This window comes from Microtus oregoni, unplaced genomic scaffold (genome assembly GCF_018167655.1).
Source record: "Microtus oregoni isolate MIOR12 unplaced genomic scaffold, Mior012 000063F_ref0000156, whole genome shotgun sequence".
In the NCBI taxonomy this organism is placed as follows: domain Eukaryota; kingdom Metazoa; phylum Chordata; class Mammalia; order Rodentia; family Cricetidae; genus Microtus; species Microtus oregoni.
In genome coordinates this window covers 230,574-243,887 of record NW_024543873.1, presented here as the reverse complement: position 1 = coordinate 243,887, position 13,314 = coordinate 230,574, and the positions used below count along the sequence as shown (strand labels likewise).

The 13,314-nt window shown below is 40.7% G+C and overlaps 1 protein-coding gene across 1 annotated transcript; it reads right to left on the bottom strand.

The window, feature by feature from the left end:
- Window positions 1-2,828: 2,828 nt before the first annotated feature.
- LOC121439877 (retinal homeobox protein Rx-A-like) lies at window positions 2,829-6,898 on the bottom strand. The gene is made up of 3 exons (XM_041640493.1): window positions 6,516-6,898; window positions 4,640-4,685; window positions 2,829-2,993 (listed from the first exon to the last, which is right to left on the bottom strand). Exons 1-3 carry the CDS (start codon window positions 6,896-6,898, stop codon window positions 2,829-2,831), a joined length of 594 nt encoding a protein of 197 aa, XP_041496427.1.
- Between the last annotated feature and the right edge of the window lie 6,416 nt (window positions 6,899-13,314).

The following is a 13,314-nucleotide window of genomic DNA, read 5'->3' as shown; positions in this document are numbered from 1 at the left end:
ACTCTGAGATCAGCACTGGCTGGATCTTTACTTCTCATTCTAATTGGATTAACAGAGGGGCTATCATCATAAACTATATGGCCAATTATGAATCAATTCAATAAAATTAATGGTCCTTAGAATCAACTACACCTCTTTCTTTAGAGTAGGATGAATCCATGATATGACTCATTTATTAAGAGGGTGGAAAGTAACAGGCCCCCAGACGGTAATAGTTCCTCAGACCTTAGTATAACTGACTCAGTGATGGAAGTATCACTCAGGTTGTAAACCTCGGTGTGTCGCCAGTACCATTTGACAAAACTAAAATAAAAACCTAAGTCATCAGAATCCATAGTTCTGGGAAAGTATCTAAATGTACTAACCTTGCTTTTTGGCTCCTGAAGTTCTGCTTCTGGCTAACTGTTCTTGTTCACCAAAGTGTGTCAACCCAGGACATGTTTTTTGTGCTTACAAGCTCACCCAGAGAAAGGCTCGGGACTACACCAGGACCCTGAACATCCAGTGTAGTTGCCTTTCTACTAGCTTAAACTCATGTCTAAGCAGTCTGCTCTGGTGAACACCCCACAACAGAAACCTGTCCACAAACAACTTGACAATAGTACAGGCTGTTGAATTATGCACCTGAAAAGTGGTGTAGACAGATAGTTTTGTTTCTGTGTCTTCAGACAATTCTAAAATGAAAACAAACAAAGCATGTGGCCAGCCAGCACTTTCATAACTTACTTTCATATGGAAACTTCATGAAATATTTCATCTTGATCCCTACAAGACATTGTCACTGTCCCCGGCATGGTGGAGACACTCAGGCTGAGTTTTAAGAGAAAAAAAAGAAAGAACGCCTGATGGTGCACAAAAATCATCTCAGCTACCGAGGAACTGAGGCAGGTCAGTCATTGGTTATTATAAAGAGAGTCTTGAGGGAAGGGGATGTGAGCAGAATCAGGAGGCCTTGAACACAAGCATTGAACACTGGCAACAACAGTTGTATGTGCCTAAGAAGTAAACATTCAGAAAAAAAAACATATCTGTCCTGAGAAAAATAAGGAAATGAAATCTTGGGGGATGGGAAGAGCTACCTGTTTATTACTACTGACCCGGGGAAGAAAAATGGCCTAGTGGAAGCAGGGGTGGGAGTCTGGTATGCTATCAGCGGTGGCTGGTTAAGGTACCCTTAGGCAACCTTGTAGGCAACTTGAAGTCAACCTGCTGCCTAAACAGCTTACGGGCTCCTTCTTAGTCATGATTGACTTTATACTGAAGGTGGGCTTTGCAGGAGAACCTTTCCCCCGTATCTTTAACACCACATTTGAGACCTTTGCAGTCTCCTGAACAAGAATAATGTATGATTAGAGAGGAGTTGCAAGGGGCAGATGCACAGCTCACTGTCAGATGTCAGAATGCAGACTTTAGTTCATCCTGAGAACACACAGAGATGGCATTAAGGACTTGGAACTGCTCCTAAGTTGTCATGCCATCCAATCCTGGAAGAAGCCCTCAAAAATACCAAGTTTGGAGAAGAGACATTGGATTCAGCTGATCGTCTGCCATGACACACAGTTGGTGCTTCCTATGGGTGAAATGCATAAAGTGTGTTATATTTGCCTATGGCTTTCTGAATGGAACCCACCCTCACACACCATAGGAAAATGTATATCCCTGAACAATCCTAGTAGCCCCATAGTATGATTGAGTAATCAGAAAACATCACCTATGCTGACTCTACATAAATTCTGGTCTCAGTGGCACCGGAATTGCTTGCTCATTTTTTTTCCATAATCACATTAACTAGCCCTTATGTTAAACCAGTTCCTTTCCCTCATTTATTTCAGGCATGGCTTCACAACAGGAATCCACAACAAAGAAAAACCAGAGAAGAGTAATGTTCATGCATGAATCACGTGGGAGCCAGGACATATTCATAATATTCATGGATTTTGTGGGTTTCAAGGAATTTTTGGGTAGGATGTAGGAATGTGAATTTTCAAGTTCCTGAATCCACCACAAGTGACCACTCTTTATGTTTAAAATTAAAAGAAGTTTTGTATGGTGTTTTTTTCCCTGGTGGTCTTGGACTCTGTAACACCACCTGCACGTTTGATGTATGCTTTGAATGAATTTCATGATAAAGCAAATTATTGTTCATTTAAAAAAATATAAATAGAAATTTGATTCCCATTGTAAACCATGTAGTTGTTGACATGCTTCAGGAAATAAAACGGATGCCCACCTTCCTACTTCTACTCTGTGATCCTTCTCTTTCCTGGGCACTAGTAACCAGGTTTCCCTGCACCTCTCTGGCGTCTCTCATTTCCTTCACATTGTGAGTATCACCTTTCCATCTCCTCTCAGCTAACTCTGAACAGTTGCATAATTTTGGATTCAAAGTCTTATCTTTAAAACACTTGCTTTTACTATGGCTGCAGTGTCAAGTTCGACCTCATGGCTTCTTAGTTCTATCTACATCCCTGCTTTCCAAGATATTCTTCACGAGGAAAAGATGCTATGCCCAAGTAGGCTACATCACTGATCCCCAAAGTGCAAGGTAGGATGGTGACAGTCAACTAGGAAACTGCAGCAGAATGAAGATAGAAACCCATTCTGCACATAAAAGGTATATGGTCACCATATCCCCCTATGCTGCTGTAGAAGAGAGGTCATTTCTCCAAGCTTTGGACTTCTCTTTTGGCTTCCATTAGCAGAACAAAATGTCTCATTCTATGTAAATGGAATGACAAATGCAATTAGTGCTTTGGTAAATCTTAGTATTTATTTTTATTGTATGTGACAAGACAGTGTTTTCATGGCCAACAGGATTGCCCAAGATATTACTGGCACAAGAGGAACTGTTGTGATGCCTTAGCAACAGAGGCACTCTCGGGATCTTTATGCTTCTTGGGTGGAAAGTTGTTCAAGGGACCAGATGTGTCACTGCTGAGTAGGAATTCCATCTGCTTGTTCCTGTATTTAGACCTCCTATTCTTAAACCAAGCCTGAAATAAGACCAAGATGGAGGCCGGGTTATCATGCTGAGTAACTAATGTTATGGTGGTAAAACACACGCAACTTTATAGGGGATTGGCATTCTCCCCTCCACAGAACAGAGTTTCCCATTCCTCGCAAACTTCAAGACTGCAAGTATTACCCAGGGTGGAGGATGTGGTCATAGCCCACGAAATCTTGCTTTCCACCACTAGAGACTGTCCACACACAGACTCAGCACACATAGCAACAGGCCCACTCTTCTGCAGAAGCCTTTGGAAAAACAAGCTATCCGCCAACGCCTGAACTCTATCGGGCTCATTCTTTAGACAGACTTTCAAACCTGTCAGTCATCGCTTTCTTCATAATGAAAGATTTGGAGCACTATCTCAGAGTTGACACAAGATACCAAGCTGGGGAGTTTAAATTCAGAGCTGCCTTTTTTTGAGCCATCTTACTAAAACCTTACAAAAGAAAATCAGAAGAACCAGCCACAAGGGCTTTTCAGCTCTTGTCCCACATTCTTTTCACCTTGCTTAAACAATTTTCCTCGTAGAAAGGCAAGCCATCCCTGCTCCAAATTTACTCACTCATTCTTTGAGCAGTTAGTAACAACTAACTCTTATTCCTGCCATCATGTAAGTATTTCCATGGCAATCCTGAGTGCCAACATGACTCCAGGCAGAAATATTATGTAGAAGATCTTTTTGTCACACATAGTTCATCATTAATTAGGGGACATGCAGGTGTGTATGACATGCATACATCATAATTATACCTCGATCTGCTATATTTAGACAGACATAAACATAATTCCTCTCACACAGAAAATGGGAGATACGGTTTCTTGGTTTTGCTTTCCTTTGGGGGAAACCTATTCCTTTACTTCCAGAAACAGGGAAGAAACACTAGCTGGAGTTTACTTTTGCAAACACTTTCTTGTAACGGCGTAAACGAATGCAGACAGATTGTAAATATATATATAGCTGTAATGGCAAAATAGACTTACAGAACCACCGTTCCCGCGGAGACCAGGAAAGCAGAAAGGGCCGGTTGGGAGCATGCTTGCCAAATTTATAGGCCAACATTAGCCCGAGGTGAACACGCCCCCTAAGGGGCGGGACTTATCCCTACACTTTCTACTTCCAAAGAGCACATTAGTCCAACTCTTGTATGCCCGCACAAAACATTCAAAAAAGACCCAGGAACTCCAGGTGTAGAAGACAAGGCCAGGCCTGTCCTGAAGCAGATCTGAGATGTGCAGGAGGTCCTTCTTTCTATGTGTTGCTTGTATTGGTTAATCAATAAAGAAACTGCTTGATCTGAAAGGGCACAACTTAGGTAGGTGGAGAAGACAGAACTGAATGCTGGGAAGAAGAAAGCCGAGTCAGAGAGGCGCCATGGATCCTCTGCCTGAGATGGAAAATGGTTAGAATCTTTCCTGGTAAGCCACTGCCACATGGCGATATACAGATTAATTGAAATGGGTTAAACTAATATGTGAGAGTTAGCCAATAAAAGACTAGGGATAATGGGCCAAGCAGTGATTTAAGTCATACAGTTTCTGTGTGGTTATTTCAGGGCTAAGCAAACCAGGCAGCCTGGACGATCAAGCATGTCCCCCTCTCCTCTACCACAGAGATGTGCCTCTACTGACCTTCACCTTGCATTCGTCCACATGAATGAGCTCTGCAAGTGCTTTTCTGTGGAGAGAAAGGGACAGAGGTTAGCCATTGCCACATGGGGAGAGGGAAGGAGAGTGCACATATATGGCCTCTCTGCATTTTTATCTTGTTATCCCTAACCCCAGTTCAATAAATTCTCATTTAATCAGTTTTTCTTGCAGATAGGACTCTTTAAAAGTGACTTCATCTTGTCAAAACACTAAATATTGCTTTAAGAACTCCATAGCATAGCCAAGGAAGATCACTCGGTGGGTAAAGGGACCCCATGGTACTCCTGAAGATGAGATTCCAACCCCTGGTCCTCACACTAGGGAAGGAGAGAACAGACTCCCAGATTTCCCTCTTCATCCACATATTCAGGTATGTCATATTCACACACATAGTTAAAGTAAGTACGGTTCTAATAAGGAATTGGAGTTGAGAAACAGGCTGGGTTTTGACTATATTGTATGTATTTGCTTACAGCAGTGTCCAATTTTTTTCTGTGCAGCTATGCTTGTTTTGTGTGGATATTGGGTATGAGTATAAATTCAGGAAGACATGCTTGAATGGCAGTCATTTTGCTATAAAAATGATTTGTCATCATATATATATAATATTCTATAATATTATACACACGCGCGCACACACACACACACACACACACACACGAGGGGGATACACAAGTGCTCTAAAGACCAAATCTATTAGAGCTTGGGTGTTAAATTTTGAAGCCTCTTCTTCCCTTTGACCTTGTTGAGGTTGGGTTTTTCTTATTGTTCTGAGGCTATGCTGCCTACGAGGTCTACCTGGCTCACCATGTTGTGGTGGTTTTCTTGTGCCTGTCTCCCATCTGCCTGTAGGACTGATGGGATTTAGGTGCCCATCAGTACCTCTGGTGCTTTCTAATTGGGTTGCAAGTACAAACCGATCTTCAGGCTTGTTTTAAGCACTTTTACCCCATGAGCCATCTCTTCAGCTTCAACTTTATTGGATACACTATCTGTCCCTGGTCTCATATTCACTGTGGCCCCCAGAACCAGTCATGTCCTCACCTCCCCAGAACTAGGATTTCTTGTGGATGGTATTTTGTATTTGTTTAATCACATGAGAACAGAGTCGCTAACTGTTCAAAGCAGTAAACATAGAATTAATGTAGCCAGAATTTCAGTTTCTTGGTATATACCACCAAAGACTTAAAACCCAGAGGTAAAGAGATATATCTCCATAGACGCAAAGCACAATCCATGATTTCCTTTTGTGTGCCAGCCAAAGCAGTCAGACTCTGGATGAAAAGACAAAATGGTGCATTAGGCTAGAGAGGGGGTCAGGGATGATTGCAAAGCGCAAGGGTCTTGTTCCCCAAAACAGTTTTGAAAACACTGCAAGCTCTGCACTTTTGTCTTGGTTCGGATGGTTTCTTTTTAAAAAACAACTGTAAAATGAAAGAAATCCCCACCAGGAGCATTATGCTTCTTTTTCTTTTTCCAAAATGCATGGGAGGGTTTGACCTTTAGCCTCAGAGGCCACCTTTCTCACTCCCACCATAAATTCAGCTGAAGATTTTGCAGTTTCAGGGCCAAGAATAGAAGGAGGCCCAATCCAGGGACCAAACTAATCTCAGCTACTGAGGAGGTTGAGCCAGTGTTTCTCTGTGTTCTGGTTGTCCTGGAACTAGCTCTTGTAGACCAAGCTGATCTTGAACTCACAGAGATCCTCCTGCCTCTGCCTCTTGAGTGCCGGGATTAAAGGCTTGTGTCACCACTGTCTGGCCAGTATTTTTTTTAATGAAGAAAAGAGGTTAGGAGAAGGCAAAGGAGCTCAAAGTGCTGGAAAAAAGAGTGGATTCTTTAAAAGGCATGTACATACGTTTGGAATGCATCAGGATACTGGGTTTCTCGAAAAACTCTGTCCAGTTCACAAAGTTGCCTGTAGGTGAACTTGTGTTTCACACGTCGCTTGTTGGAGGGTTGAGAAACTGCTCCAGCGGCTTTCCCAGGCCCACCAAGCTTTCCCCGTCCAGGCTCACTGGGGATGGCCCGTGTTTTGTTTCTTTCATGGTAATAGTGATGTTCATATTCACGGTTCACGTAGTCTGTATCACCTAGCTCATGCAGAACTCGTACACCTCTTCCGTAGCATCTACGGGCTGCTGCTGCAGCTAGCCTCTGCTGAGATTCGGTCATTATTTCTTCCTCATAGAAGCCCACCCCATAATAGTCGAAGTCGAAGTAGACGTACTTGCTCTCCATCATCAGAGCGTTGCAAACAGAAACCACTGAGAAGCACCTCCCAATTCCACGTGCGAAAATTGTTACATCAGGCTGCGCATGTTCCACAGTACTCCTGGGTGTGGCTAGTACAGGCCCAGAAGTGGGGGGGGTATGTGTGGGCGTAAAAAGCTGGGTCCACCCCACAGGAGAAGACAGTTGCAACTAGGAGGCATGGCAAAAGGATTACTGCCTTTAAGATTTCTCCAAGAACTAGGACCCGACTTGGACCTGGGTTTCAGAGAGGCTCCCCAACGAGGACTAACAAAAGATTTTAAGGTTATTTGGCAGAATAGGATAGGTACAGAAATTCAGGAGAACTCTGTGTCAAACTTGGACAATATCTCATGACCCAACCTTCCAATGTCACAAGTCTGTGTTTTCCCCGCTGGGAATGAAGTTGGCAGTGAAAATTAGGGGGCTGTTCTCTGTATTTCTTTGAAGACACTGAATGCAGAGTTGGCTTGGTCCATCTAGGCACAGGAGTAGAAATTAAAGCATTTTCCTTGGTAAGATCCAGTACCAAAGAACCCCCCCCACTCACACACACACATACACACACAATGATCACTGTGAGAAAAATCGATGTTAGATTTTTAAAATAGAATATCTGTCAGAATTTACACATAATACCCCGTCTAGTAATGATCTCCAACAAAAATGATGATATATTATGAGGGTCTTGCCCTCTTTGTGTTGCAGGGAATATTAAAACTTCAAATTGAGAGAGCATTTGAACATTTCTCTAGAATACTTTATACAGAGGTTAAATAAACACATACACTAGGCAATTATTTTCTTTTTTTATTTTCTTTGTTTTAAAAAATGAATAGTTTCTTATATCCTGACCACAGTTTGCTTCCCTTCTCTCCTCCCGTCGCCTCCCCTCTGGCCCTTCCTCCTCTGTTTCTTTACAGAAGAGGGTAGGCCTCCCATTGATACCAACTAAGCCTGGCATATCAAGTTGCAGTAAGACAAAGCATCTCCATTCATATTAAAGCTGTGCAAGCAACCCAGTATGAGGAATAGGGTCCTGAAAGCTGGCAAAAGAGTCAAAGACAGCCCCAGTTCCCACTGTTAGGAGTTCACAAGAAGATACAACTGTCACATATATGCAGAAGGCTTAGGTCAGTCCCATGCAGGCTCTCTGGTTGTTGTCTCTATGAGCTCCTATGAGCCCAGGTTAGATTATTCTGTGGGTTTTCTTGTGATGTCCTTGACCCTTCTGGTTCCTACAGTCCTTCCTCTTTTCACCGGGATTTCCTGAGCTTGGTCTAATGTTTGCCTTTGGGTCGCCATCTGTTTCCTTCAGGTGCTGCATGAAGCCTCTGTGGTGATAATTGAACTAGATACTGATCTATGAGTATAGCTGAATACCATTAGGAATCAATTCATTGATTTTTTTTTTTTGGTCAGTCATGTTTGGTTCTATCCTAGTCTCTGGACACTCTAGCCTCTGGATCCCAGTGTTCTGGGCAGTGTCAGAGGTGAGCTCTCTTTTGTGGCATGAGTCTCAAGCTGAACTGTTTGGCCACTCCCACAAGTTCTGTGCCACTTTTACCCCTGCACTTCATGTAGGTAGGACATGTTGCAGGTCGAAGGCTTTGTGGCTCGTTTTTGGGTCCCAATTTACCCACTGGAAGTCTTGCCTGGTTACAGGACATGACCAGCTGAGGCTCCATATCCCCCATTGCTAGAAGTCTTTGCCTCATATCGTGTGAAACAATTCTATATTCTGTCAATTGTATCTTAAATAAACACTGATTGGCCAGTACCAGGCAGGAAATATAGGTGGGACAACCAGACAGGATGTAAGGGGGGGGGGGCAATGAGAACAGGAGAATGCTGGGAAGAAGGAAGCTCATTCCTCCCCAGTTCTGCCCAGATCACGGAAGAAGCAGGATGTGACCTGCCCACCTGAAAAAAATACTGAGCCATGTGACTAACATATATAAGAATAATTGGCTAATATATGTTATAACAGCTAATAAAAAGCCTGAGCTAATGGGCCAATCAGTTTATGATTAATGTAGACTTCTGTGTATTTTCTTTGGGACTTGCTGGCTGTGGGAACTGGGCAGGACAGAAACCCCAACAAGCAGACCCTAATGTTACAGAATGGCGCTCCAACGTGGTAAACTGACTTCACGTAAAATAGCAAGTTATCAAAATGCAAATTTTAAGATGTACTGCTGACAGATTTTTCTTTGGGCCACCAGCTCACAAGAAAAATGACATAGAGATTTATTATTAATTATAAAAGCTCATATTTAACTTAGGCTTGCTCCTAACTAGTTGTTAAAACTTAAATTAACCAATATTTTTAAATCTATGTTCTTTTATGTGTCTTAGTTAACTTTACTCTGTATTGCCCATTCTGCTTCCTCTCCATCAGACTGATGGCTCCACCTTTCTTTTTTTTTATTTTTATTTTTTTTTAATTTTATTTATTAAAGATTTCTGCCTCCTCCCCACCACCGCCTCCATTTCCCTCCCCCTCCCCTGATCAACTCCCCTCCCCTATCAGCCTGAAGAGCAGTCAGGGTTCCCTGCCCTGTGGGAAGTCCAAGGACCACCCACCTCCATCCAGGTCTAGTAAGGTGAGCATCTTCTTCTAAGGGCTTTCTCTGTCCCCAGAAGTCCCTGATATACTTTCTGCTTAACTACTGGCAATTTAGGTTTCTATTTTAAAAAAATCACAATGACACATCTTCATACAGCGTAAGGGAATATTCCACAACATTTCCCCTTTTACTGTGTTACAGATTTTAAATGTAATACAGTAAAACTATATACAATAAGAGTAATTTTCAGGAAAGAATTATATTCACAATGTCCAGTTCATTTTTATTTGGCAAATTTAGAGAAAATACTCCATGATTGTCCCATCTTAGTCCAAAGTTTTATTCCTAAGTCATTTTTGTAATAACTTGTATTACTATCCTAAAATATCATTTTAAATATTAAAATACCTTGCTAGATAAACAATCTAAGCTTTTATGTTTTTCAACCTTATAAACTTTATATCTCTTAGGTAAGTTTCTTTTCTGAATTTGGTAACAAGGAAAACTTCAAAACTTTAACTGTCTAGTCTTTAATCCCCATCAGAGACCCAAGAAGGATAAAATATTACTTGAGTAAACAGGAAGTACAGTGAAAGCAATTTCCAAAACTATAGAAATGACAGAGATATCTGGTTGCCTAGACAGTCACCTCAAGGTTATACTGAAATGTTCAGGCCTAGAATATCTGACAGGCTTTTCTGTAAAGCAGGAATTTTGAAGGACAATCATAAATTGTCTTAGTAAAGTTTGGCAGTCGCTTTTTTGTGTCCTTATCCAGTTTGGACAGCATAAGGTCAGCAGTCGAAGCAAGGACAGCCCCTTGCCCAAATGGCTAGCTTTTGTCACAAATAAAGTAAACTCCATATGGAGGTTCTTCAATGATCATCAACCTTTTTTGAAGTAGATTGGTGGTGCCAGGAGCAGACATGTTACAATGTCATGAAAAGCCTTATGTTAGTATAGAATTTTAAATTTTATATGTTGTAGGTCTTTGAAGTGTTTGAAGATCACTTATCTATCTAAAATATATCTCTGTATGATCTTGAAACCATACCTAACATGACTATAAATTTGATTTTTATAGACAACTATTCACCCATACTTCTTTTTTATTCTAAATAGATTTTAAGTACTAAAACTTTAGATTTTTAAATGAGTTGTAAAAGCACAATACCATAAACAAGAGTAGAAACAAAATGTAATATAACAAAAATAACCTTAAATTTGTATCAATATACAAAAATCCATACAAATGTAAAATACTTGAGACTAGTGGTTGTTTGAAAGTAAACTCAACAATTTACCCTTTTATCTCATTGTTTCTATGTTTATGCCCTATTTTCCCTTTAGAAAAAGATTCTTGAATCTAGTGTTTGCTCAACTTTTTCCATGACCATGACCAATAACAACATGTAACCATCCTCACTAAATGATGACAAACATCCATAATCCATTGAACAACCAAAACCCACCCACCCCACCTTTTGGGACTGTAAGCATTATGTTCTCTAGACTGCTTCCTGTTGTGGAGGAGCAAAGGCATCTTGGGGGACCCTGAGAAAACTGGGATAATGGTCAAGTCCTGGGGGAATTAGCTTCATTATTTTTTGTTTCATCTATGTGTAATGGGAAAGTGTAGAGCCTATTAGAAGTCTTGGCTAGAGTACTGAGGCTAGACCTTCTCAGCCATCAGCCTCGAAGCTGTTTTAGATGCAGAACTCTGAGAAAACTGTAACAGAGGCACTCTGAGAGGCTGGATTACTTAGGGCAACCATTTTCATTGGTGTTTGGTCCTTTTGCTCTGAAAATACACACATTTTTAAAAGTAACAAACATATCTTCGTTATTACAAGTATGGAATGTGTGGCGTAAACAAGTCAGTTAAAAATTGTTAGGAGTGATTGTCACAAGCTATTGTGGGCCATGATACAATTATAGTCTATAGCAATTGATAATTCAGATGTCAACACAACAGATGAATGGTTCTCTGTTGGAGGAATACTGCCAAGCATGGCCTGCAGGGCTATTGACTCTGAAACTGTTGCTTTCATCTGTCATTTTATTTTTGCAATAGCAGCTATGATATCTCCTCATCACCATCATTTTAATGTAATGTCTACATGTAATATCATGATTATATCTTAGTCTTATGGGCACACATATTTGTGTATGGTCAGTAAGATGACTTCTATAGTGGAATTTCATTTGTATTTTAATAAATAAAGCTTGCTTGAGGATTAGAAAAGTAAAATAGCCACACTGGCTAGCCTTACAGATCAGGCAGCAATGATACACACCTTTAATCCCAGTATCCACAATGACACACACCTTTAATCCCAGTACTAGAGATGATTATAAGACAGGAGACAGCTCTCAGCCTCAGTTTCATTCTGAGGTTTCCTGGAGGCGGGATAAGCATTTCGAGGTAAGAGCCAGTAGCTGATTGTTTTACTTTTCTGATCTTCAGGCAACCTTTACTTATTAAAATACAAATGAATGCCACTACAGACTTCTCATTTAGTTGTATAATTTTATGAATAGAAATATACTAAAATATGCTTAATAACTAGATCTGTTTTGTTCCATGTGGACTGTAAAACACTTAAGAGTTCTGTTCTCTGTCCTTAGCCCGAATGACAGGGCAAATTGGCAAGATGGAATGTCCTTATGGAGAGATCACAGGAGAAACTTTCACAGAGCAATATTTCAGGTGTCTGGCCTTGTGATATCATAGTCCTTCAAGAGATCAATAGCACCTATGCTGCCCTAAGCTTCCTTCACCAAGAAGGTTAAGTTTGCTCTAACTCAAAGCAGCAATTAACACTTCGTACCAATCTTTGATACAAAATTTTAGATTCAGTACATTAAGTTTTTGTTTAGGTCCTGAGATTCAGGTGATAAGAAAAGGCTGTTTACTGCAAAACCATGTCCAGATATTACTAACCACACATAAGAAATGTAATAGTACACATATTCTTTGCCTCTGCCTTAGATCTCTCACTGCTTTAGTTTCTTCCCTTTATAACTTTTGTAAGGATCCCTTTAAGAGGTAAATAGAATTTTTACAACCCCCAGCTGTTATCAGTCACCAGTTAATCTGACTCAGTCTTGCCTCGTAGTTTTTTATTACTAATGAGTTGCTAATGAATGGGTGTGTGTGTGTGTGTGTGTGTGTGCGTGCGCGCGCGTGCGTGCGTTCATGTGTGCTTGGGAATTTGTAACAAAGAGGAAATAGAATGGAAAAGAGTAAAGAATGTGAAAGGATAAAGAAAAGAAGAAGGAGGAGGAGGAATGTAAAATAATTGGAACAAAAATGAATTGGAACAGAGATTTGTAACAGAGAAATGACATTGGAATTAGAATTGAGACAAAGAATTACAGTTAAGAAATATAGACAATTAGGACAAGAAAATTAGAATTAAAGCAGAATAATAAAGAACATGACTTGAACAACACATGTGTAAGCTCGTTCTGTAAAGAAAATTTCAAAGTTCCCCTCACTATGATATGGCCTCCAACCTGAACTCTGAGCCGTAGTTTTGTGAGCCAGACTCAAAGGCTACCAAAAAAGATGAGGTGGTTTTTTTTGTTCTATGTTTGAGCAGGTAAAAGACTTCTGTCATCTTTATATGTCCACCTGGACTACATAACTAAACTGTAATATAAATCTCTATTCATGTCATATGAAAGGATGGCATGCAATAATAAGTCATGAGAACTCTGGAGCCAACAAAATTTATCATGTCTCATCTCATCTCCAAGCTGTTCCCATGTAGAGGGATCAACTCATATGCCACTTGTCCTGTAGTCTTTCCTGGCTTCCTCCCCCATGTC